The sequence below is a fragment of the Cygnus atratus genome, chromosome 10, assembly GCF_013377495.2.
Source record: "Cygnus atratus isolate AKBS03 ecotype Queensland, Australia chromosome 10, CAtr_DNAZoo_HiC_assembly, whole genome shotgun sequence".
Lineage (NCBI taxonomy): Eukaryota > Metazoa > Chordata > Aves > Anseriformes > Anatidae > Cygnus > Cygnus atratus.
Window position 1 is genome coordinate 19,958,572 of NC_066371.1, and position 21,778 is coordinate 19,980,349.

General features: G+C 39.9%; 1 protein-coding gene across 12 annotated transcripts in view; it reads right to left on the reverse strand.

Moving 5' to 3' along the window:
• The window catches only part of WNK2 (WNK lysine deficient protein kinase 2), a 120,053-nt gene that overhangs the window by 17,529 nt on the left and 80,746 nt on the right, over positions 1–21,778 (reverse strand). For 5 of the 12 annotated variants that reach the window (XM_050712745.1, XM_050712743.1, XM_050712746.1 and 2 more), the window contains 10 exons: positions 20,653–20,769; positions 18,390–19,477; positions 16,463–16,535; positions 14,717–14,772; positions 13,951–14,639; positions 12,531–12,745; positions 10,243–10,458; positions 9,211–9,309; positions 3,964–4,008; positions 2,166–2,419 (listed from right to left, as the gene is read on the reverse strand). In XM_050712745.1, the coding sequence (XP_050568702.1) occupies positions 2,166–2,419; positions 3,964–4,008; positions 9,211–9,309; positions 10,243–10,458; positions 12,531–12,745; positions 13,951–14,639; positions 14,717–14,772; positions 16,463–16,535; positions 18,390–19,477; positions 20,653–20,769 (2,852 nt within the window). Of the gene's footprint in view, positions 1–2,165; positions 2,420–3,963; positions 4,009–9,210; positions 9,310–10,242; positions 10,459–12,530; positions 12,746–13,950; positions 14,640–14,716; positions 14,773–16,462; positions 16,536–18,389; positions 19,478–20,652; positions 20,770–21,778 lie in introns of those variants that run through there. The other 7 variants (XM_050712747.1, XM_035558207.2, XM_035558205.2 and 4 more) reach the window with 4 other exon arrangements.

Here is a 21,778-nt window from a genome sequence, read left to right on the forward strand (position 1 = left end):
CTCCTCTAGGGTGAATTTGAAAAGGCACAAACAGCAGAATGATGCTCGACTTCCAGAACAGCCCTTGTACTGTCCTAAAAGTCTTAAATCACATCCATGGCCCTGTTTTCTGCTTTCTCCTCCCTGAGAGGGAGGATGGATGCAGCACAGCGGCAGCTCCTGCTCCCTGCACAGGACGGTGCAATTCAGAGGGGCTCGTCTGTATCGGAAGGTCTGAAACCATCTGTGGCAGGTTCTGCCATCCTCGCAGCCAAAACACCCCAGCAATAACCTTAAGCACACTAGGCAGATTTGCTATCTACCTCTTCTGCAGCCCCACTCCCCTACTAGGCCTTGATGCATAAAATGACCCAGGGCAAGCTGGCGCAGTGCTTGTAGTCTGCCTGAAAGCTTTCCAAGCAGCAAGTGGCAACGTGAACTGAAGAGCAGGGAATCCCAACCTTTATAAGTTCTTTGTAAACAATCCGAGTTACTTCAGCCTCGTTCATTCCTTGGAACAACAGGCATATTCTAGAAAAGCACAAACCTTCTAAAACCAGTGCGTCAAGACAAGGATGTTCCTGTTCTCTCAAAGAGACATTGTGCCTTTTCCACAGGCTTGAAACAGCACATAGCAGAAGGCAAAATTAACCCTAAATTGATGTTAACAGCCCATTTAGATAAGAAAAATAACCACTCTCTTTCCCAGAGTTGAAATTAGGTGAAACACCCCCACCAAACACTTCAATCTATCACACTAGTCTCAGGGAAAAGAAATCAAGGTGCAAAAAAGCACACTGAAAAGAATAAGTGACTTAAAGGGATCAAAATCCTGTGCCCTCACCATCACTTTCTAAAGCACCTCCAGAAACCTTTGTGTTTACTAACATCCTCTTTGACCTGTTTTATGAGTACTAATAGGGTCTTAAGTTGCTGTTGCTACTACACCGAACACTTTTATGCTGTTCAAACTATCACTACATAGCAGGGTTATTTTCTCTCTGTTTTCTGTTCACTTATGGTCACTAGGAATTGATGTAAAATTGCTTAATAAACTTACAGAAATGTTTTTTTTTCCTGTGAAGTCAGTGATCTACCAACTCAGAAACCAGCAGGTAGCAAGGCAGACACAGCAGCAAGTCCCCGCTTCAGCAAGTTTCACCTCCTGAACAGCTACACAGCTGCCCTGCTGCATACAAATGCCTTTTCCCTTCTACATGCCAAATACGCAATGGATTTCTGCTCAGGTCCAGTTATCTTGTTTTTCAGTTATTATTATCAGGTATTATATTCAAGCAGCCCCTCATTAGTTTTGTTTTCACTGTTTCTTTGCCTTTAAAATTATTTTCCTCTACTTTGGCTCAATTTCCACTCTTTCAAAAAATGAATCCAGCAAAAGTGATTAGTCAACAAACCACCCATCTGTGAGGAGGAGGAAGGAGCCTGGAAAACCGGACCAGGGTGGGAGAGGATTGTAAATTGGGATTCATTCGCTTTTGTGCCTGCCTCCGTATCATCACACAGTCATAAAAACAAGAGCTAAACACAGACACAAACACACATCACAATGTTGTTTTCCTGCTACTGAAAATGAGAGGGGATGAATGGGGGCACTTGTAATTCCCATTTTATTGTAGTTTACTTTCACAGAATTTCTGTTTTCATGAGGCAGAGAGCCTTAGAGATGCACAAGAGTTTAGCACTGCACAGTGCAGCACAACAAGCAAGGGTAAGAACAAAATCTGTCTGTCCCATATCTCAGCACGGCATCCACACTGCTTCTGCTAAAACAAAAGCTTGCTGCCACCAAGCCACTAGCCCAGCCACCGTTCTGCCTAAGGAAGATTCATGTTAAATACCAAGGAAAAGAAAATTTTAGCAATAGTAAAAACTTAACTCAAAGAACATATGGTTAATGGTACGAGTATTGCTGTATATTTCTGTTAATGAGTAGTTTGCAATTAAAAAATATATATTTATATACATATTGCAGCCCATGTATCTCCCAATATTATTCCAAAAGGCAAATTTTTAAAAATCTATTTTAGTACTTAATGAAAAGAGTTGGACATTTATATGAAGCATCTATTTGATGTAATTTAGTTTATGTCCTCCTCCAAATCTGAGTTCTGCAAAGGCTTTCAGACACATAGCAAAAGGTATTTTCTTCAAGGAGTGCCACTTACTCCACATGTCTCATTCTGTGTTTGCATGGGATTAGGCTTTGGCTCCATGTCCTGCCTTTTTTGGTTCTGCTTCAGTTGGTTTAAAGAAGGTTTTGCCTGTGCAGCTCCAACAGTTTTGCTTGTCCACTGGTCAACCAGCTTGTGCAGATCGTCTGTGAAGGTTCCCTTCTTGTTGTTACTGTTGTTGGCCTGAACCTGCAGAGTTGATTGCGGGAGGGGCTCAGGACACGTTACAAGACTGTTTGTGGAGGATCCTGGAAAATCACACACAAAGAAAGTTGACAATGGCATCTCCGTCTCACCACTTTGCTGCTCAAACAGTTTCTCACATACTGCGATTAATCAAATGGTGCTGTTTCTGACTTAGCCTTCCCCCTCCTTTCTACAGAACACCTTTGCTTAAAGAAATGGTCCAGGTCCAATGCATTCATATTTGCAATTACATTACCTTACCTGAGCCACTAGCTGTAGTACGCAAAACTTCTCTCTAGCTGAAATTAACGACCAAGAGCGAAGAAACAACTCATTCCCAGTAACACTGACCTCCTAAGGCTTGCAAAGTGTCTTCATGGAAGACTACCCCAAGAGTGCAAGGCAGCGTGTTACTTGCTAAAGCTGCGTGCATTTTAAAAATGAATTTACTATCTATTTTACTTGCATAAGTTTACTGTCCTCCTGGAAAAACTCATTTACCATACAGGTTACGAGTACAGCTGGCTACTCTGCCTCAGAGGCTCTGGGAACCCGCAGCCTCTCTGCGCTAGGACCAGTTTTGCTGTCATCTTCACGTTTTGGAAAAAAACATCAGGACCATGAGTGCACAGAAGAAAGAGGAGAGAGGAGGACGTAAGTGGGTGTTTGAGTTTCTGAAACAAAGATACAGATACAGAACTTCTGGGATAGGTGAGAGCAGACAGGAAGAGTATTGACAGATTTAATTTTATAGGCTCACATTTTTTTCTATTTTTTATAGAAATAACGTCCTATTTATCTGTTGGTAACTACAAGTCTGACACAGCAAGATCAGCATTGAACAGCAACCAAAGGTGCCTGAATTTGACCCGAACAGAAACTATAAAGTAACTTTCTGCAAACAGTTTTGATGCATCTACGTATTTTAAATAAAGACCATCTCTCCAAGCAAAAAGTTCAGAGAACTGTAGTAAAATTATTATATAGGCAAACACAAACATTCAGTCTTTTTTTCTGTTAATCAGTTACCAGCCAATGAAACTGAGTAAACTAATTACTCTTACGGTTATATAAAATGTTAATAACCTGTAAATGATCATGCATTCAACCTGCAACATAACATCTAAGTCAATACTGCTCATTTCCTTTTCCTTTTTTTTTTTTGAGGGGGGGGGGGGGAAAGGGACCAGTGAGAAAATAAGTATTTTGACTGAAAAGCTCTTCAATTAGTGTTTATTATTTCATGCATCTCAACAGGAACAAGATAGTTTTAAGCTATAAATTCCTCCAGCAGAAAACTGCAGTCATATAAAGACGTGTATTTTAGAAAAACATATACACATAATCCAGTTTTCTGGCTGCATGCGTGCACAGTCTCACACACAAAGAATACCACAACTGTCTTGCAGCATGCGTGGTTCCCCAAACATCACAGCACATGCATTATCATGAAAGTATCACAATTTATACAGTCTAATTTCATACCAGTATAAGTGCATCAGCTCTATTCATTAAACAAGTAGCTTTTAGTAAAAATTAAAAAACAAAACCAAAAATAATCCCATGCCATGAAGGAAATACTGAGAAACAAAAATGGGATAGTTACTACTACTGTGATCTTTGCCTAGACATAGTCGTTTCAAGGTGGACCCTACAAGGTAAAACAATACAAGACATACAGAATTAGGTAAGACTAAACACAAATAATCTGATGGACAAGCTTCTGTACTTTTAAGCAATCAGAAAGTAGTTATTATGCAAGAAAGGACAGACAAAGTCAGCAGTTCAGGTGAGTAAAGAAAGTCTAAATAACTGGACAGCTCAAACCTTTATTAATGTGCAGCCATTCAGAAGCTTTGAAAGGTACAATAGCATGCCAAAAGCAAGGTCCCATGACTTAAAGATGCATTTTTGTTTGTTTGTTTCAAATTGCCTTGGCTTCCTACTAGGAGATTTGGATTCCTATTTTATGCAGGAAATGATGTCAATTCAGTTTGTGATAGGAGGCCAAAAATGCTTTCAGGAACAAGTAAAGCTAGTCTGGCTGCAAAGAGAAACTGCAAAACAACCCTAAAAAGTCCTGTTTTACAAGTCCAAAAAGATACATTGTTCTGCAGGTCTGAGGCCAATTTTCTCAAATATTTATTAGTATGATTTGTGTCTAAATGTGAGATTCTGAACTTCAATTAAAGCAACTGTGAATGAGTTTCCCTTCTGTCTTGTCCAAGTGCAGAAAAATAATCCAGCAGAGTTCTCATTTAACCAAACTAGGCGGTTTTTTGTTATCTTGTTAGATCCTTCATCGTTATTTTACATATTCTGTTGGACAGTTATCTACAGTGCCAGAAGTGTACAGAGAACCCTATTTGACAGTCAGATCTCGCCAGACATGAGCACCATTTCTATTTGAGTGCCAAATTTCCTGAAAGGTATTTTGGACTTGATAAGAAGAATATTGTCATGGTATGGAAGGAGATGAAGATCTGGTATGGGGCATGGCAAGTTTATTGTGAAGAAGCACTTGAACACATGAGCAAAATCAGGAGGCTGGGCAAAAGGCAAGATACAGAATGTGTGTGCTTTTCCTGCATGGTGAACTGGTGCCATCGGTTTATGTTACTGTGCCAGAAATGCAGCTTTAAACTCAGAGATTGCAGGTCCAGGTTGACAGAGGCTCTGAATGAGTCTTCAAAGGAGAAAGGAGAGACATCACTCAGAGACTGGAAAAGAGAAAATAAAGAAAAGAGGGAGGAAAAAAAAGGGAGAAGAAATGCTTGTGTTCTGATATGGGTGGCATGAGGAGGAACAGAAGGATTGTTTTGAAAGATTTTCTTGTTATTTGCTATAGTTTAATGAAGTTTAATGAAGTTTCTATTCCAGGGAAATCAGAAGGACATGACTACAGTAATGTCTTATGCAAGCATGACCAAACGTTTAGTTTCTCAGCTCAAAGCCTAGAGGAAAAGTACAAGTCACATTCACAACTGAACATTGTGTTGCATTTTTTATTTGTTGGTAATTTTTTTTCTCTTTTTGCTCAGATGAGCTTTACGTTACCTATCTCTTAAAGTTAGCTAGCAACTGCCATTATAAAAACAGCAGTAGTGATATTGGAATGCTATTTTCTTAACTATCCTGCAGCATTTTGCAAGCAGCAATGGGTAGTATTTGGCACAATATGTATGTAAATGAAAAGCAACTGCCTGCAAAAAATACAAGCAGGCAGCTGACTACAGTACGTGCTCAAAAGCATGTAAAAACGCTTAATCACCAAACCCTCTACTTCCTGAACACCAAGTCACAAGCTAATGTGCACCTTGGATGCCAAATCAAACCTGGGGCCCCAAATCATGTGGGGAAGTAACAGAACAACGATACTAGACATATGCACAAAATATCCACATGAAGGGAGCCTACTTTAAGAAAAGTGCTATGAAAGGGTCAGTCACCAAAAAGTGCTGTTTCTTCCAAGCTGTATCACTCCAGCACATTGCTTGGGAGATGAGAAACATTATCTAAATAGTGATATTGCCTGAAACAGGGACTGATGATCACCACCTACGATTCATTTAAAATTCAATTTCAATTAAAAATGCACTTGGTAAAACTAATTCACCAGATTAATTGTATTACTTCTACAATAAGGGTGTTTAATAGCTGAAAAGCAAAGGAGATGAATCTTAATTAAGATTTAATCTCAGACTGTAAAAGTTAAGCAAAGTGTTTTACCTCCAATTCCAGAGATAATATCTGAAAAATTAAGTAGCTATTGTATTTTACAGGACAGAAAAAAATGCACTGTCCCATATGTGTACTATAACAGCTGCCAAAAAACTTGAAAGCTAAAATAAAATTGAAATGGCAATAAATTGTTAGACCATTTCCATAATCACGTACAATATATTAATGACTATAGACCTGACAAAAATAGCTTTACATGAGATTACAAGTCTAAGAGAAATGGAGATTTTGAAAATCCCATTCACAATCAGCGCAAACTCCTCCCTAAGATGCCCCTGGAATTTAACCCGTGAAAGAAGCTAAGGCTAAAATTATGCTGGAGACCATCAAAAATATTTTATTCCGCAAAAAGTACAAGGAAAAGTCAATCCTGGACAAAGGGGACAGATACCAAAAGCAACCCTGGGAGAACACTGTGAAAGCGTTCAAGTTTGATGGGCTTTGTAACTAGGGAAAAATACTGGGTAAAACTGTCTGAACATTTATTTTTAGAAACGTGCTGCTGATTTCTCTACTAATACAATACGTGCCTCACTTTGAAACACCCAGGCTCCCCAAAGCACTGTTATTCCTCCATCAAATGTATAGATTCATAGCATTTCTGAAAACCCAGCACAACTTCTCCCAGCAGCTCTCAAATAAACTGAAAAAATCCCTAGGAAACCTTGACTTGTGGAAAGGACCCAGGCACCTGAATTTCCAAGAGACAAAGAACTACCTGTGTTTGAAGGTTGTACCCCAGTTCCATGTGCACTTGCTCACCGTGTCTCAAACGCTCATGCTCTTTGCTCAAGCCTGCAGCAAAGATGCCAACACACCGCGCTTCTAGCGCCTGCTCCAAACGCTCGGGTCTCCTTCATGTTGGGTCAAACTACATCCCTTCCAGAGGGGAAGGGGTGTGAGCTAGCGGCATTCCCACTGTCATCACCATCATTTGACACTATTTTTTTTGAGGCCTGTGGTCACGGCTGCCCTGGACACCACTAGATGGAACCACTAGACACACGTCTGTCCAGCTTTTGACTATGGCTGCAGCAGCCCCAGCCCTGGGCCAGATGGGACACACACAGCCCCATCTTCTTCACAAGTCCCTTCCCATGCACACAACCAGCCAGGTGGGCTCACTAGGAAAACAGGCCGAAACAACCTTCCATCCCCATCAAAAGCTACCAGGAATTCAGCTGTGGAGAGCTGTCTAGCAACTGAAGCGACTGGCAGTATTTCAAGCTCAGGATGGATGTGTCGGGGTGAAGCGCCTGAAATCAGGTCTGTGTTCTCGTATGACTCAGAAATGGGGGAGTGCCAATCTCTGAACACTTTGCCCAAAAGAAACGGAGAAGCGAGCATATGGGCTGAGAACAGAAACCAATTAGTTGTGCTGCTGAATTATTTAAGTATTGGGAAACTTCGTGATTTGAAGAATTTACATATTCCCTCGGTTTCATTCACAATATCCATGCACCCAAACATCTTTAATATACTGTTTGTTAATTGCCATCTCCCAGTCTTTTTGCATCCTCCCGAATAGTAATTTTGTGAAAGATTAATGAAACCACTTCTGAGAATGATATGTGCAGAAGAAGAAACTATTATGTCTATTATAATACCAAATGGAACAATTCGTGAACTGAGAATTTCCCTCAGGTTCTCAGAGAAATCCCTGAATGCAAAATTGTCTCAAAACTTGTTAAAAACTTGCATGAAAATAAATGCAGTATGCTAAGCAGTAAACATCAGTTTTCAAGAACCTGAATGATTGAATTTTATGGGCCTCAAACAAAAATCAAGATAATTTTAAAAAATATTGTTTATTCATAAAATTAGGAGGAGTGTTTTTGAGTGCTCTTGTGGCTTTGATGTATACCGCTTGGATAATAACGAGCAACACAGAACTCCAGTAGGAGATCTGCTACCAATGCAAACAAACAGTCAGTTAACCAAACGTTTTCTCCAGAAAGTTATTATCCTTCCTAGCGTTATATGTAAGTGGCCTATAGTACCTGGTCAGCCCAACATATCTTTATTGTACAAGCAAAATCTGTTTGCCTAAAAGGCAGCATATACTGTTAGGTAAAAAGGTTTGCATTTTTTAATTAGAAAGCTTGATATCATTTGGTTGAATTGCCAATTACTTTAGATGTCATACAAATAAGGTATAAATAGTAGGTGCACAATTATCTGAATTCAGAAGTTCTGGATCCTAGCAATCCATTTCAAAGTATCATATAAAAATCTGATACTGCTTTTTATTTGTTTCTGCTTTGATGAACTGCTAATTGACTTCATCTCTGAGGTCACATAAGGTCATAAGAAAATCAACTGAGTGAAGTGCTTCAGCCAGATCAGCTTACACAAAAATGTTTGATGGTACTCTACCTTGGAGTAACCAGATCTTCCCACTACTTATGAGTATATAAAAAATTGCTCACTTACACTACTTAAAGTGAATGCATGGGGAAAAGCCCACCTAGAAAAGACGTTTTGAAAGAACTAGCTGGAGCACTATCCTCTCAGCATTTCCACATGCAAAGAGCGGGGGAAAAAAATTAAAGAAAATAGAGTGGATATAAACAGTACTGTATATTGTGTTAATACAGCCCTTGTATGGAAGTTATACCCTTCAGTGACCTTCTAGTATTGTATCAGCTTGCTACATGCATGTCTTCATAGTCCAAACATGTGTGAAAGAGACCATTCGTCTACAGAAGGATGGATTTCTTTTTGTTGTCGCTGGAACCGGGACAGCAGACATGTATATTTGCCACATTGCAAATAAAAAATTACTTCAACATAAATCACAAAGTACAAAAGCTTTGATAAGTCCAGGGTAAAATTTACCATAAGGCTATATAGTAAATGATGAGATCTTCCACACATGCTTTTGGTGCCCAGGCATGAGCCAAAAGCAGTGCAAAAAAAGCTTTCATATGAAAAATTAATATAAATAAGGTGTGTTCACGATGATTACTTAAAAGAAAGATAAAAAGAAAGAAAAGATGGTTCAGAAAAAGGGGCATCCTGCCAAACATATTAGAGATATAAAACATGAAATTGGAAAAAGGGGGTAAAAGAAAGATGGACTGTGATAAAATACAAAAGAACAAATACAAACAGATGGACAAAGACACAGGTCCACTGAGGAATCTGGTACGAGGTTTGCTACTAGATTTATAGGTCACTCTCTCAGACGTTTGGTGGAAAACCGTCCAGCCTGCAAATGAATATAAAGGGAAGAAAACAAAGACACTTATAAAGTACAAGTAGCTGTGATCAGATGTCCTATACCATCAGTCAAATCAGCTTTGTTAGTTAAACATCCACATCTCCATTTTAACTTTGCCAAAGAGGATTAAGTTAATTGACCATACACAAAGGATGCAATAACAGCAGAAGAGAACAGATAGATATTTTGTAGATTAGTTTGGCAGGATGTGCAATGCGAGGAAGGTATCTTAATCATCATTATAACTTCCAATATGCATGGCAACAAGATCAGTCAAAGCCTACAGAGGTGTGTACTACACAGAAGTATCGGAAGTCAGGACTGGGGAAACACAGCCAAATCTACCACTCTACAGTCACTTAGCTGGGACTCCAAAAGCATGCACAAAGTTAACCCCTTAGATAATGGAAGCATAACTTTTCTTTCTTTTTTTCTTTTTTTTTCTTTTTTTTTTTTCCACATCCGAGATGGATTGCTACTTTATAATGAGGAAATCTGGGTCTACCAGTATCAATGGGCTAGAAAAAGCCCAAAATGAACAAAGGGGAACAATCTCCTATCCTTCATCTTTTTTTTTTTTCCTTCCCTTCCTTTTTTCTCTGAAATCCATAAGGCAGACTCCAGAAAAGGTGTCAGTATAAAGCCACCGCTGGCAAAAGTAAAAGGTAGTTACTTTCTAAAAAACTAGTGTGCCTTCTTGAGCGTTGATTCTTAATACTTTGTAAGATACTTTATTTTTGTTCTTCTGACAATACTGTAGTGGCATTTTAAAAGATAAGCCAGTAATTTGGATTGCCAAAGGTTCATGTTCTTATATCTCTAAAAGTGAAATCCACTCCTAAAAGTTCAAGCATAAGGGAAGCAAATTAATTTTAGCATGTGCTGGAAGATATGCTGAACAGCTGGTATGAAAAAAATCACCTTGGCCAGAGCTTGCATTCACATCACCTCCTTCGGGGCCTAAGCCGGAGCAGATGTCAGAAGACAAAGAGGCTTTGACAGAGCATGGCTGCTGTGTCTGAACAGACTTCCCAAATGTGGCTGATGCAGAAGAAGTTACTGCCGTCATTTCTGGAGATCCAGATTGAGCTTTAGTTGTTTCTTTGTGGGGTGAGTCTTTAGAGTCTGAAAGATTACCTGAAAGAACAAACAAACAAAATACAAGCAATGGCAAATGCTAGGAAACTACTGAAGAAAAAAAAAACAGTGTCTAAAAATAATTGTTAATTTGCTACCAAGAAGAATAGTAGTCTACAATTCTGAAGTACTGTATTAAGCATAGACTTTATAGATTATTCTGTGGCACAGAATAACCTCACATGCTATTACTGATCCAGATTCTCCAAGAAGCTCGTGGAGTAAGTTTGATTTTTACAGCGTTTCTTTTCCACATTTTTAGAAAGACTGGAGTCAGGAACTCAAAGAGCACTGTTTAAACAAAGCGAGTTGCAGAAGTGCCTGACAAGGAGGATGGAATCACAAAATGACAGAGCAGAATAAGTAGGTTTGCACTCACACATGAAAGGTGAAAGCAAACAAATGGAGAGAAATAAAGAAGTTGCTGAAAAGACATGAGGAATTTTTTATTTATGGCTATCTATAGATACACGCGTGACGAAATATAATCTGCATCTATATATCCACCTATATAGATATCTCAGGCAAAGAGGCTTTAACACCTGAGTAACTTTGTAATCATTCGTGACATGGATTTATCAGCAAAAGCAACTAACAGTGGCAATGCTAATTAGTGTATGTCAGTAACTAACTGCATTAGAGACTGCCTGTCCTTGATCCCTGAGAAAGAACCTAGAGGGAGGCCCAAAAATGAGGAATGTAACTAGTCAAGGATGAGAAAACTCAGACAGTGAATGCAGGTTCTCAAAGATATCATAAACTTTACACAATGCCTCAAAAAAGTGAAAAGTAACACTGAAGAAATGCATGAAGGAAGCATGCACTGAAGAAGCACCCAGACTGAGCAGACTGCAGTTCTCTAACTTAAAGTGACAATGAAAAGGATGGAGAGGAAGACATTGTAATGTAGAAATAGGCTTAAATTCTTTGAACTAATTCTTTGAACTAAGGTAATGCACTGATATGAGCCAAGATCCATGAGTGGAGGCAAAAATATGGGTTTTGTGTGTAGACAGAGAAAGGCTACAGACAACCCAAGAACAAATGGGAAAATGGATGGACAAATGATCACAGACGTTCACAGCATCTCACCACAAGGAAAGGAGTAAAACCTATGCAAGTTAACCAAGCAGCAGCTAAAAACTTATAAAAGGCTGAACATTGCTTCAGTTCCTGTGCAGAAACAGAGATTCAAGATGGATCACAGAATGTCTTGCCTCTGAATATCTTTGCTATTCCTGTCTTAATTGAAATTCTAAATTAAAAGCAAAACCCTCTAAAAAAACACGTCTGTTAAGACTGATGCAATGAAATTCTATAATACATTGACTTTGAAAACAAGACCTACCAGATTCAAAATACAGGGCTAATACTGGAAGTGCTGCTACTCTTTCTACATAACAGCATGAACCAAGTTGAAGGAAAACATTTTTATTCTATTCTACATCCTGCTGAAGAAATAGGCACAGGTTGTATCAATATTTCCCACGTGAATGTTATCTTCATACTTTCCAAAGAGATAATGACTCAAGACTGTCACACAGTTTGAGAGTATTTGAAAAATCTCAAAGTTCTTCAAATGGTCAAAGCATCCATCACAGCTTTTATAACTGTTTTTTACCTCACATCCTTGGGGAAGCAAATGCAATCCAATCTTATTTATATGGCATGTCATAGGAAAAAATAAACAACATGATACAGCACACAATCAATAGAGGGTAGCAGTTCCTAGGAAGTGAATACAAACATCAACAAACTGTATTTGGAGAAAAGATGAGAAAATGTAACCAGGCCGTATTCCAAATTAAAGTGGGATATTGTTTCGCTGCCAAACATTGTCAATGATGCAGAGAAGGTATGGCTCAGTGCTAGGCAGCCGTAATAAGATGTTCTCAAAGGAAGTCCACTTCAAAAACAGTTCACAGTATGCAAACTTGAGTCATTGTATTAAGGAAAAAAAGAAAGAAAAAGATTCAAACATTCAGGATGTTTTCTGCAGTCTGTGCAATTACACAGCAGAACCACAACAGCAACAAACAACAGGGAAATGGAAAGTAACCTAGTGTACCTACTTGTGCTTGATGTTCCACTCCTGAGCTGCTGAACCAGAGGATTTAATAGTTTTCCACCTTTCAATTTATTTTTGCTGGTTCTTCGGCGACGGCTGCTTGGTGGGGCAGAGTGAAGGAACCCCATGTTGGGAGGAAGGGGTTTCCCCAACCGAATGTACAGCGCCTCTATCTCATTCTTTTGCTGAGTCTGAAGTTCAGCAATTTCCTTCATATGCCTAAACATAAAAAATAAAGATTAAAAACTGTTAGCAATGTATTTGATAAAGCACCACATCTTGACAGCACACTTAGTTACAAGATGAAACAAAACAGTCTTCAGTTATAAGACAATCCACTGCCTAGCCAACAGTACGTATGAAGTTAGAACTATCTACCTAGCACATGTGGTGGCTGACTTCTCATATGTTCATTTATGAGACAGAATCCTAGACAGCTAAAAAGATGTTCAACATGCTAAGTAAAAACAATCAATTTCAACATGAGATCTAACATGAACTCAAAACTATTCCAGAACTTCTCTTTTCAAACCAGTGGCTTCAACAAAGTTACCTCTTGAGGAAAGTATGTCAGTTTGAAATAGTTCGACGTGAAGAAAAACAAAAGTGTTTCCCATAAAATGGGAGCACATGAATCATTATCTTATTAACGCAGATTTAATGATGCCATAAAGTGAGTTTAAGGTTTTTGTATTACTGTAGTTCTGTTTAAAACAAGAACCATGTTCAGTAAAACTATCGTATCTTAAGCTAAACATTTGGGTTACGCGACCAGCTAATGCTAGTTTTTAGCCATCACATGCCAGGAAAGAAAGAAAGATTCAAATTTTAAAAAGCTGGTTCTGGGGACTGACAGCACAACAGACTCCGTACAGGCTCAGCCAGCCTACCCCTGAGATTGGATAGATTACTGCATAGATTACATTACGAGAGCTACTGTAAAATGGAGTTCAGGAATAGTGATGGGTCTGTGGATCTGCTAGTCCAAACTACCCTCGCAGAGAAGGATGTGAAGATAACTCCATTTCAGCTGTCTATGCAGACATCCAGATTACTTTTATGCAGCCTTAACTGGCATCCACATTGGAACCTAACACTACACACAAACATGTTACAAATGCTATTGCTTGCTACCAAAACAATGCAGCTTTTCAGTAGGGAAACCGGACATCACGGCAGAAATTCTTTGCTGTTTTGAAAAAGTTACTATTGAATTATTCTACTTCTAAATGGAATTGACAAATAAATTGACATAAAATGGTGCAGTATGACATTCAGGGGAAAGTCCCAGTGACACCCAATTTGCTCAGGACCTGTTTACTCATTACAGCTATGCAAAACACACATTTGCTTAGCATATGCAGAGATGCTGCCCAGGTATCTTAACACAATCTACCCTAGCACCGTTTGCAAACCCAACGTACTTTTCTCTCAGGTTCTGCAATTCTTTCTTCATATCTGCATCTTCAAATTCTGAGTCATTGTCACTGCTCATGTATGACGACTGCGAGTGGAAAGATGTTATGTTGATGGTAGGAATTTTTGTTCCTTGCCCATTAGGTGAATCGAGGCCTTGTGAGCTAGCTTTTCCAGACCTTTGCAGAAAAGCAGCTGCTTTTTTAATTAAGTCGGTGGCCGCACTACTGCTCGGTGGGGATAGTTGAGCAGCAGCGGCAGCAGCCTGCCGATGGAAAGGCTCATCGGCAGAATCACTCGAACCCTGGTCACAAAGGACATCAACAGAAGAGGCTGTCTGCACCCGTCGGACAGCTGTCTTCAGATCAGGGCTGGAAGGTAGCTCATCCAGATAGACGTCTGGGGGTGCAGAGAACCTTAAGCAATGCGGCGCTGCTAAAGTTAATTCATCTTGCGTGCTGATTACTGAAAACCTGCCAATAGTTTTGGCTGGTGTACCACTATCATGAGTTTCAGCCTGTTTTCCATAGGAACCGGAGTCTAGAGAGTCATCCCTTTGAAGGTTATTTATCACCCCATCTGCTGTAGATATCTGCATTACATTATCTGTGTGTGTAGATGAAGTTGTAGTCTTTGCGTTCTCGTTCCTTTTAGAAGTTTCCATCTGTTTAGCTATGCTTGGTGATGTAGGTGCAACCTGGAGAAAATAATGGAGATTAATTTTGAAAGTAACTGCAACAACCAAACAAAGAACTGTCCATAGTTTCTGCTTACCTGAAGGAGGCCTTTTGCTGGAGCCACAGGAGCTGGAGTGATGCTTGCAGCCAATCCTGTTTTATTAGTTGGGAGAAGAAATAAAAAAATCAATGTCTAGAATGCCTTAGTATAGAAAAAGCCTACATGTATGTTTATGATCATAAACTGAAGTCTAATGGTGTAGCACTGAAGAACAATGTAAATATCAATTCCTTGTAACACAGGATCTAGGATTTTTATTTGTTAAATGCAGTAGACAATAATGATAATATACCATATCTGCAGGTAAATACTCTCTTCAGTCTATTCATTTGTGGAATTCAAATAATAATAGGAGTATGGAATTTCATTAGCCAATTGGATAATTTTAGAGAAAAACAGAAGAATGAAATCTACATTGGGCCTGCACTGCACTACTGAAGTATTCTTAATGTCTTGAAAAAATAATTACTGTCAGATATTCATGCACACAAAATGCTGCAGTTGACCATACATAGCCCATTACTTCACACCTTTCATTTGACAGATACCTACACCAACAATTTAAAGTGCCTGAGAAGAAGTTAAACACCACATTGCTGAGAGTGCAAATTACAAGCTCAAAAGATGACCATTTGGACCACAGAAGCACTTAAGAAGCAAAGTATTATTTGCAATAATCAAGACAGCATTATTTCACAATGTGGACACTGTTTTTGAAGTCAAAGCAATACATGCAAGCTTTTCAGAAAGCTGCTTTCTTATGGCACATTGCACCGAGTGAGCATAAGGCAGAAATCTGTCACTTCATATTCCTGAAATGGTGAAATACATTCTTGCTTTATGGTATCTAGGATACGTTAATTTTACTACACAGTGCTGCATTTCACTTGCATATGCTCTTCTCTGGCTTCAGTATGCCAAATTAATGTAAGCAACCCAGAGTCTTCCTCTCACACTGACTTAAGTGGTGGTGGACTCCAATGATCCATGAGCGTTTTTGGCACTTGACACTATTTAAGGCCCCTTATTTATTCTAGAAGAACTGCACTACTGTGCAGTTTGGGAGAGGCAGTGCATTAGCTCCAGCTCTGCTGGGTCAGCCAGAGATGTTGCAAGCAGTTGCAGGTGCATCAGTTCGGAGTGATCTCCGTCATTGCACAAACCTGGGACCCAGCTTTGCCATGACAATCTCAAAAAAGAAATTACAACCCCTTCCTGACCTATGGCAGCAGCAGTTCCAGGTTCCTCAACACTTAAAACTTCCTGTAACTTACAAGACAGGTAAATAGAGCGTTATAACTGCCCAGTTTCTTACTCTGGGGCTCCTACTGTGTTATTATGGAAGTTGCCATTATATCTACAAGTACTTAAAGAAAGGAACTCTTTTCCTAGTTCTCTGTGGGACTCTCTTAAAAACCTAACAAGCATCCTCCTCCCAGAGATGCTACCCTCAACCACATTATTTTTGTGAATGCCTTTTTATGTAGCCCCAGAAATCCAAGAGATGTTCTGATAGACGTTTTAATGGCACCAGAAATTTACTGTTGGGAATGTAGTCTTCCACATAAACACCTACACCATGGGCATATATTATCTATTTATTTCTAGAAGGCTTAGCAGAAGTGAGCTATTTAATATTTGTTATATTACTGAAGGATCAGAAATGCACCGGGCTGGGCACAGCTCTGCAGTTAATCAGAAGAGCTGGCAGCAAGGGGACACAGCAGAAGAGGACCAGGCACCAGATCCATCACTGCAGTTCATCGCTGAAAGGAGCATTACCTTTTCTGCTTGCTGACCCACCTCTTGCTTCTGCAGAATCAGAACCGACACCAGGGACCTCAGACTTCTCAGACTTTTCGTAAAAAGAAAAAAGAAAAGAATTTCAGTCTCAGGCACAAAGCAGGAAGCCAATACATTCACATTCTCTCTCTCTCTCTGCCCCCACACCCTTCTCTATACTCACACTACTGTGGAGTATGAGACTACTTTATACTCGTTTGTGGAGTGGCCTCCTAGCTTTTCTTTCAACTCCTCCATTTTCTTTTCTCCCTTGGAAGAAAAAAAGAGGTGGCAGTGTCACAGAGGGGACTGCAGCCTTAGTTACTAAAAGCAGGCACTGAATTATATATATGAATTTTGGTTTTGTTCTGTTTTGCTTCTCCAGCCAAACTGTACACTCTTCATCTATTTTTTTTTTTCTTTCAGAAGTCTCTCTCCAGAAATTCTATGCCTCTCTTTTCTTATTGGCACAGATTTTAAAAGGACAAGTTCAAATTACTGGAAACACACAACATCTTTCATAGAGAATTTTAACTGCTGTAGGTGGTCATTTATCATTAAAAACAACATTATAACTGGAGACTCAAGTGCAGACATCTTTTTGGTAAAATACAGCATCTTTCAAACAGCTTAGACAGTTCATCCAGCTGACTCTACATGGAACAGACTCATCCTTGGTAGTGGTGATGTAATTATCTCCAAAAGTACTTCTTTTCAAATAAGGCATACATCAATCTTCTACCAGAAAGTGCTGCAAATCTTTTGAATATCATCAACTCAGCATTTTATTTGAGAGAGTGCAACGCATGTCCACAATTAAGACACTGAGTGAATAATTACCCAAGACTGCCTACGCCAGTAAACAAAATCAAAAACAAAACAAAAACCACAACAAATCAAACCCGCTCAAAAAGCTCACTTTTCCTTGGATGCCCCCCAGTGAAATCTTGCTCTGCTAAGTTCAGAGGAAGAGAAAAATCATTCCTGGAAGCAGAGCAATCTCCTACCTATCATGTCATGCATCAGCTGCAGCACTTGAACAAAACAAAGGGTCCTAAAGTGTTTATTTTTTTACCAGACTGACTTAGAAGGCAGGTATTATAATCACTGCCATTAATTAATATTTAAAAGCTTCCTACAGCAGTATAAATATTTCATGTTCAGTGCTACTGTACCTCACTTTCAAAGTGACAGCAATATAGGCTATATTTGGTGTCTAAACTACTTCAGCAACCTACTATGTATTCTAAAATTGGTCATAAATGCATAATATGCAAGTTAGACATTTATTATCACCAACTTCATGATAATGATACAAAGCACAACTCTATTTATAAACTATAATCAGTCTTTAGAGGAGTTCTGTGTAACTACTCTAATTCCACCTCACATACAAACATGACACTCTGCAACTTGCCTGCTGCTATTTGCATTTGCTGTGGTGTGAGGCAAGGTGAAGAGGGATATCTCCATCTAATAACTACACACAGGAACGAGGAACAGATGATGCTATGTCAGAGCCAGATGACCAAACACTACCTTCTTCATCAGAACTTAATGACTACACCCCGATGTCTTTTACCTTCTTAAACTACAAAAGAATTGTCACATTTCTGCCTGCTTTAGAAACAGAATACAAAGGGAAGAGAATGCATTAAGATATAATGCCACTTTAAAACCCAAAGGAAAAAATCTGGCTTTCACTAATACGCGTTTTTGGAAAATGAGTCAGAATGCATCTGGCAGAGTAAGGACTTGAGAGAACCTTCACAGTGGAAAGCAGTCAGCAGACAAAAGGTGATATACCAGAGAAGCCAGAAACCCATGCATATCCTGCCATGGACACTCTTGTTCTGACCTCTGCTTTGGAGCTGTTCATGCCAGCTGGATTTAGGGGTATAAAGGGCAAAGTCATTACCGGACTAACCAGTACTGGGTAAGGTGAGATCTCAGGTGGTACATGCGACACAACTTGGGCCTCAGCAGCTTTCACTTCCTGGCCAGTGTCTGCAACATTACAGCCTGGTTCTCTTAAATCCAACACCAACTTGGGAACTTGATCCTCAGTAAACGGTGGCAAGTTAAATTCACTGTCTGCCTGTTCCAACGGCACAAAAGTGTCTGGAGTTCCTGCTGATGCAGAAGAAGTAGGGACGTATTCCTGGTAAAGCAAATTGCGCAGTTTCTCGTCAAGGCTTTTTATCGTGTTGTCAACGAAGTCCACCCTGGGTGGCCCCTCTCCATCTGACTCCACGGTGCATGGCGGCTGCTGCTGCTGCAGCAGGCTGATCCCCACGCCGGTGCAGGTTATGGGCTGCTGCTGGGGCAGCATCACGTGTTGCTGGGACGCAGCCACTGACACCTGAGTAGGACTCTGAAGTTGAGACCCTGCCAGACTGAGAGAATCAGATGCAACAGCTGCAGGAAACACTTGGTTCACAAAGGAGTGCTGCACCATGCCAGGCTGGCTGGCCTCTGGCAAGTGAGGGATCTGAGCCGCAGGCTGCCGTTCCAAAACGACAGCATCTGAGAGCACAGGGAGCGGGCAGAGCTCTGCCGCATTTGCGGGAACTGGTGGGACTGATTTGGGTGGCCCAACGCTGCAACACGCTATCTCCACATCAGGGATACACATGCCCTCGTCTGCCGGCTGCTGCACATGCTGAGGAGTAAGATGAGCATCAGTAGGCTCCTCCAGCAAGGCAGCATGGGGGGCAGGAGTGCCAGGCTGAGCAGGCATCGCTGCCTTTAGTGGAGAATATTCCAGCTGACCTCCGTTAGCAGCCGTCTGCTCCAGGATATTTGGAGCAGATCCCGGTGGTGCTAGAGCTGAAAACTCGGCCTGGCTCTGTAAGCCGGCTGAAGATGCTGCGGCAGGAATTTGTGCCAAAGATGGAGAGGCTCCAACAGGGCTGTCACATACACTTGCTTGTAGAGGAAGCTGCTGACAAGCTAAGACACCAGGCACATCCATCACCGCAGAGCTCGCTTGCTGATCATCTGACTGCTCCAGGTCTAGAAAGAATACAAACATCAGTTCAACTTCTGATGAGCTGTACAGAGTGAAACAGCCACGGCACAGCTTCCCTGTTGGCTGCAGTGGTAACTACACCTAGCCTGAACTGATAACCGCTTCCTCTCAGAAAATAATTGTCACAGAAGTCAAACTAGAACTGAAAATTGCAAATTATGCAAAAATATTTCACTGAAAAGACATTGATTATTAAATTAGCAGTGACTAGAACTTTGACTACCTTATACTATAAGGCAGAGTTTTAAAGCACGGGGACTTTCCTGAAACTCAGATAAATATTCCTAATTTGGTTCAGTAGCATAAACACACTGAAAATGCAGGATTTATGGAAGGCTCTTCATAGTTGACATAAAAGACACACTCGTTTTGCATGATAACCATTTCCTAATCAATAGAGGTTTTACTCTGAAGTATTTCATCTCAACACTGGAACAAGGACACGAAGGCCTGGGTTCTTCAGACTATGTGAAGTCTTGGGGATGTAAAATTGTCTTCAATTTAAACTGTTAAATGAAGACAATTAGTCCTAGACTTCATAAGGTACACCACTGATAGGATAAGGAAGATGAGCTTTTCTAGATCTCAGGAGTTTATCTTCAACATCTTGAAACTAATGACTGATGAGTGCAGCTCTGAGCCAAGGCAGACATATGCCAGGGTTTGTTCCTCCCCTCTCCTGCCTTCCTCAGGCCACAACAGCTTTCTAAGGGACTGGCAGGAGTGAAGATCAAAGCCAAGGGACCTTTTTTTCTCCCACACGGTTTATTAAGCAGCCATCTGATAATTACAAAAAGTTTTTTAGAACAGAAAGGTCACTTGCAGTATGTTTTGCCACACAACACTCAAGTCTTTTAACTACTAAGTAATATTAGGTAACAGTATTAAGCAGTATCAGATCATAGTAATAAACTACCACAGCACAGGAGCAGTAGATTGCAGCCCTCTGGGATCAAACTAATGTTGAAGTGCCATTATATACATGTTTGCCTGTCGTTATTAGGTAACTTATTGAATACCACCACTAGAAAATATCCATCATTTTCTTCCTCTGACTAAATGCAACTATCCCAGCTAAATTATGCAAGACTAGGAGAGTGATGACATAGCAACTTCTGAGAAGAAATTTTTTTCTAAAAACTTTGAAATCTTTAAATACCTGGACCTTCAGACTGCTGTGTACTCTGAGGAACTGGTGGAGAAAACTCTGGTGCATCAGTCGTAGCGTTTTCCACAACAGGACATATAATAAACCACCTTTTTCCAGTATGCAAAACTTGAGATGAAAATAAAATAGGAAGTAAACAATAGTTTCTGTTCATTCCAGACCACCCATCATAAACTAGTCTTAACTTCTATATTTAGATAGAAAGGCAGAATATCTGTAGTACTAGCCAAGATTAAAACAATGGCTCCAATTTGATTCCTATCCCACAGAAGCCACGATCTGGAAGGGAGACAGCAATACATCCCGATTCCACCACGTACTTACAGTAAGTTATTGGAAAATGTATTTGCAAGTGTTTATTACCCTTGGAAGGGTAATAGTTTCATACACAATTTTATTAATGGTACTGCAAACAGTTCTCACTATGGAAAAAGTTCTTAATTTTGTGAAGTTTATCTATTTTAACTAAGGACGAAGAGTTACAGCTAATATTTACTTTCAAGTCTTATCTCAAGGTGTGGCATATGAAAATGGCAAACCAGAACTGTACACACTTTGCACCTTCCATCAGCATAAATATAAACGTTATGTTAAAAAAGCTGTGCTAAAAAATTATATGACTTCTATAGGCAAAAATAAACCCTATCTTTTCAGCAGAAAATCTAGTTTGGAAGATTATCCAATTCCTGTACCTGTCAAGTTTTAAATTATCCTTCTTTCCCTGTAAGAATGCAGCAAATACACAGTACTACCCCCAGTAATAAGAATTTTGGGAACTATGCTTCCTCCAGCAGAGGTTTAAATTTTTCCACCAACATCCACTTATAAAGAGACTAAAGGACCTACTCTTTTCCCTTGCGCACTTGGCTGTAAAACCTGTAAGACATAATGTTGTTCAGAAGGCCAAGATTCCTCTCAGTAATACCGAGGTAGCTAAAAACTTACAGGTTAGAAATTTCAAATAAATTACCAATGCAAACACAATCTTTTAGCTTTCTCTTGCAAATATATTAATTGTTATGAAGAGTATGCTTGCCTGTACCTTCTTGACTTTTCCTAGACTCATTATCAGCTTGTGTAATTCAGGGCTTCCCTAAACGTCCCCAGATATTAGACT